Source organism: Choloepus didactylus, chromosome 7, assembly GCF_015220235.1.
Source record: "Choloepus didactylus isolate mChoDid1 chromosome 7, mChoDid1.pri, whole genome shotgun sequence".
Classification (NCBI taxonomy): Eukaryota; Metazoa; Chordata; class Mammalia; order Pilosa; family Megalonychidae; genus Choloepus; species Choloepus didactylus.
The window spans coordinates 122759848-122765096 of record NC_051313.1 but is presented as its reverse complement, the minus strand read 5'-3'; the positions used below and the strand labels follow the sequence as shown (position 1 = coordinate 122765096).

Here is a 5249-nt window from a genome sequence, read left to right as displayed (position 1 = left end):
CAACTCTAGATACAGATCCTGCAAATTCCTGTTCTTTATCTCATAAATGATTAGCCAAACTGCATGTACCAAATAATTAATAGAAACAAAATGCTTGTTAATCTAACTTTACAGTTCGCTCCTTCCCCAAGGTCCTTGAACTTTGGCCTACCCTCAGCCTGAGCCTCTCCTTAAATTCCCTCCCAGGAATACCCTGGCCTCCGGATAAAACTATTCTCAGGGGCTTTTCCTGGGCGGGTCTCTAGGCCCCCTCCCACCAAAGCTCCGCCCAGCAGTGGCTCCGGGGCGGGGCTCTCCTCCGCTCTTGGTTGCCCTTTCCCCTGCGGCCTCTGCCCAGGCGGAATTCCCCCGGCAGAGCTCCGGACACGTGCGAGGGACCAGCTATGGATTTCAGGCAGATGTATTGCCTGGATGATTTGAAAGGAAGGCATCCTTGGCCTCCTGAAGAAAGGAAGTAGTGGCTGGCAGGCAGGCAGTCTTTGCCTGGAATTTTCAGGTGCCCTGACCTGAGTGAGAAATCTGCCTCCATCAGAATCTCAGATGTCTGGACCTGTGTGACACCAAGATAAGTAAAGAGTGGAGTCAACATATCAATGGAGCAAGTCACAGTCGTCGATGCCAGCTTCTTCTTGAAATCTACCCAGAATGGAATCCTGACAATGATACAGGACACACAATGGGGGATCCGTTCATGTTGCAACAATCTACAAACCCAGCACCAGGAATTCTGGGACCTCCACCTCCCTCATTTCATCTTGGGGGACCAGCAGTTGGACCAAGAGGAAATCTGGGTGCTGGAAATGGAAACCTGCAAGGACCAAGACACATGCAAAAAGGCTGAGTGGAAACTAGCAGAGTTGTTCACATCATGGATTTTCAGGGAGGGAAAAACTTGAAGTACCAACTGTTACAGCTGGTGGAACCATTTGGAGTTATTTCAAATCATCTGATTCTAAATAAAATTAATGAGGCATTTATTGAAATGGCAACCACAGAAGATGCTTAGGCTGCAGTTGATTATTATACAACCACACCAGCATTAGTATTTGGCAAGCCAGTGAGAGTTCATTTGTCCCAGAAGTATAAAAGAATAAAGAAACCTGAAGGGAAGCCAGATCAGAAGTTTGATCAAAAGCAAGAGCTTGGATGTGTGATACATCTCAGCAATTTACCCCATTCTGGCTACTCTGACAGTGCTGTCCTCAAACTTGCTGAGCCCTATGGGAAAATAAAGAATTGTATACTGATGAGGATGAAAAGTCAGGCCTTTATTGAGATGGAGACCAGAGAAGATGCAATGGCAATGGTTGATCATTGTTTGAAAAAGGCCCTTTGGTTTCAGGGGAGATGTGTGAAGCTTGATCTGTCTGAGAAATATAAAAAACTGGTACTGAGGATTCCCAACAGAGGCATGGACTTACTGAAAAAAGATAAATCCCAAAAAAGATCTTATTCTCCAGATGGCAAAGAATCTCCAAGTGATAAGAAATCCAAAACTGATGGTTCCCAGAAGACTGAAAGTACAGGTGAAGGAAAAGAACAAGAAGAGAAGTCAGGTGAAGATGGAGAGAAAGATATGAAAGATGACCTGACAGAACAAGAACCTAACATGCTTCTTGAATCTGAAGATGAGCTACTTGTAGATGAAGAAGAGGCAGCGGCACTGCTTGAAAGTGGGAGTTCAGTGGGAGATGAGACCGATCTTGCAAATTTAGGTGATGTGTCTTCTGAAGGGAAAAAGAAGCCTTCAGACAAAGCTGTGAAAGAAGATGCAAATGCAAGTTCTTCAGCAGCAGCGAAGAAAAAGCTTAAAAAGTGTCGTTTCCCAGGGAGTATGGAAGGTTTTGTCACTCTAGATGAGGTTGATGATGAGGAAGATTTGGAACTACAGAAACTTTGTAAATCGGGCATGGCATTTAAATCTTGTGACAAAAATGATGATGGTTTGGTTGAAATTAAGGTGGACAAGATGGAGGAACTTGATCAAGAAAACGAAGCAGCATTGGAAAATGGAATTAAAAATGAGGAAAATACAGAACCAGGTGCTGAATCTGCAGAGAATGCTGATGATCCCAACAAAGATCCAAGTGAAAATGCAGATGACCAAAGTGATGAAAACAAGGACTATACAATCCCAGATGAGTATAGAATTGGACCGTATCAGCCCAATGTTCCTGTTGGTGAGATTTAAGGCTTTGTTCTTCCACTTCCTTCTTCCCTTCAAACACACCCCCATTAAAATAAGATTTGAAAATTTGTCTTACAAGTTCTGGTAGCATTTTAAATTAGTTTTATTTCTGTGCACAACTATTTGTAAACCTTAAATCATATTTTCTTTCCCTCATACATGTCTCCTGATCTTCTATTATGTTACCATGCCACAATATGTTCTCTTTTCTCCTCATAAAGGTTTCTGAAAATTTAGCATTGCTTTTTTTTTTACTTTTTTGTCTTTTTAAGAGTATATTTAGGTGGGTACAAACTCAACAATAGCGTCATAGTGTCATGGTTTTGGTTTTTTTGTTGTTGTTGTTTAGCTTGACCCACATTGGACTTCACAAATGTATCATTTCATTCAAATTATATTGACAGGAAAAAAGATTTGAGAATACTAATTAAAATCTTGAGTTTACTTAATTTGTAAGAATATGTTTGTGTTTTTAGGTATAGACTATGTGATACCTAAAACAGGGTTTTACTGTAAGCTGTGTTCACTCTTTTATACAAATGAAGAAGTTGCAAAGAATACTCATTGCAGCAGCCTTCCTCATTATCAGAAATTGAAGAATTTTCTGAATAAATTGGCAGAAGAATGCAGGCAGAAGAAGGAAGCTTAAGATATTCAAGAAGCTTAATGATTTCAAAAGAAAATAATGGTTCTTTGTTTTTAATGTTAACCTTTTTTAAATACAGTACTGTTAGAAAAATATTGTACTCTTGTTTTAGTGGAAAAAATAATACATGTCTGTTCATGTGTTTAAGTGTTATAGCAAAAATGCAGATACAGTTAAGTTAATGAAGAACATTTTTTGTTTTATCAGAATGGCAACAGACAGAAGTACTTTGTAGAGACTGACTCCATAAGCAACTTAAGATAACTTGCACCACTAAGAAAAATACATAGAAACATTCAGAGAAATTAAATTTAGTAGTTCCAGTTTTCAAAGAAATGTCAACTTTGGATTCCATTCAATAAAGAACAAAACCAATTGTATTTTTATTACTTTCATCTGAAAAATTCCATATTTTAATCTGAGACTTGCAGACTTTATTTGGAGTTTGAAGTTTTTGGGTTGCATTTCATTTTTGGAGAATGTCATTAATGTGAGATTGGCATTAAGATGCAGGTGCAGTTTTCTTTTAATGTCATGCTGTTGTTTAGGTAATGAGAAAAACTTAAGTAATTGGCTTTAGATTTTGTAATTTTTTGCCTAATTTCCTGCTAGATTTTGTATTCTAGTAGTCAATGTATTTTCAGTGAAATGTTGAAATGTAAAAAATATTCCCATTCTGTTTGACCAGTATTAATTTCTTGAGATCTTATTGATCTGAATCCTGTAGCTGTCATAAATCTCAGGTATAAGCAACATTTGAGTTTTGAAGTGTGTAAATCATCTCTTCTTATTTTCAAGATGTAGTTTTACATTTCTGCATTTTAAAATGTTTGGCCATGATTCTAGACGCACGCTTCTTCTAATACATGTACCTGCACATGTGACCTTTGTGAAAAGAAATTTGCATGTATAATCTGTGTTTACTTGTAACTTTCTGCTTATATTCTGCTTATATCTGTGGATTCAAGTTACTGAAGTGAATGCCAATAAAGAAATCCTAGGCCAAAAAAAAAAAAAAAAAGAAAAAACTATTCTCTGAACTACCACCTGATCACACAATCCTTTCATACCTTTTCTCTATACCTGGTTCTTTCTAGCCTTGTTTACTCCTCTCTATGAAAGAAAACCCTTTTTAACTAAATCTCAAGAAACTTGGCAGATATTATTTTCAGAGAATTCTCCTGTCTGCAATACTCGTTACCATAAAATTACTCCTTACCTATATCTGATTTGCATACACTTAGAATTCTTAATGCCCATCAAATTAAATTTTGTGAACAGAGAAATGCAAGGTCTACATAGACACCCCCCAATTCACATTGTGAATGTCCTTCTGGCTCAGTCACATTTATCTACTCCAATATGATATTTTCTCTATCATCCCATTAAACTTCATACTCTCTTCAGCTACAATTCTTTATCTCTATTAGAATAATTTCCCTGTCACCAATCTCTGTTAAAAGCATTTATTCCTTATAAAAGCAAACTTATAAAATAATCAAATCAAATATGCCTTATCAGGGTTTGAAATTAAAGTCAGTAGGAATTTTGATAATATTTTGTAAATAATTAATATTGTGAATATATGCAAAATAAGGGAAACTTTCTAATTGAAAAAACTTCCAAAATTGTTAAGTATGATTTAAGAACTGATAAAAACTTCATATTCAATATGGAGAAAACAACTTAATAAATTCTATCAAACACAATATTAATAAAAATGAATACTATATAAATGCCAAGCAAATATTTTTATTATTTGGAAAACAATTTGTATGTAGGTTAAATTTAAATATTCAGACTTAAAGACAATGCTTAATATTCTGTTTGCAATTTGTCTTAGATTCCAGGTATAGGGCTAAATGGTGGATCAAAAGAGTTGAGAATTGTTCTGAGATATGAGAAGCATAAAAGAGCCTTCCGGTACCTCTCTTGGGGTTTCCTTTGTGGATATGAGTGATGAGAAAATCCCTGGGTGTACTTCATCTCACAGGTTGCTTCTTGAATGAACAAGAATCAGTAATCCCTCAAGTAAGGCCAACTGTTAGATAATTGTGGGATTTCCAATGGGCCTTCACATTTTGTGTAAACTATGGATAGAACACACATTGCCTGTAGCGCTATTAAATGAGTGACATAGAAAGCAATAGGAAACATTCTCAGGTAAACCCAAACTTATGCATCTGTGATCCCAGCTCATACCCCAAGGGTTTATTATTATGATGTGAAAACTGGTTTGTCCTATCTATGTCAGTCACTAGAGCAATAACCTAAAGATTTATAAAAATATACATAGATAAATATGTATAAACAAATAAATAAATATTTATTTATTCATAGCCTTTACAAAGTAGCCCACAAAGGAGACTTACAATATTTCCAGAAACAAGGAGAAGAAGGATTTATAGGACATAA

At 36.4% G+C, this 5249-nt stretch overlaps 1 protein-coding gene across 1 annotated transcript; it reads left to right on the top strand.

Moving 5' to 3' along the window:
• Positions 1-541: 541 nt before the first annotated feature.
• Positions 542-2907, top strand: LOC119539891 (matrin-3-like). The gene is given in 2 exon segments (XM_037843732.1): positions 542-2180; positions 2665-2907. Coding segments are annotated over 2 exon segments (1677 nt in total). The 5' UTR covers positions 542-676; the 3' UTR covers positions 2838-2907.
• The last annotated feature ends 2342 nt before the right edge of the window (positions 2908-5249 follow it).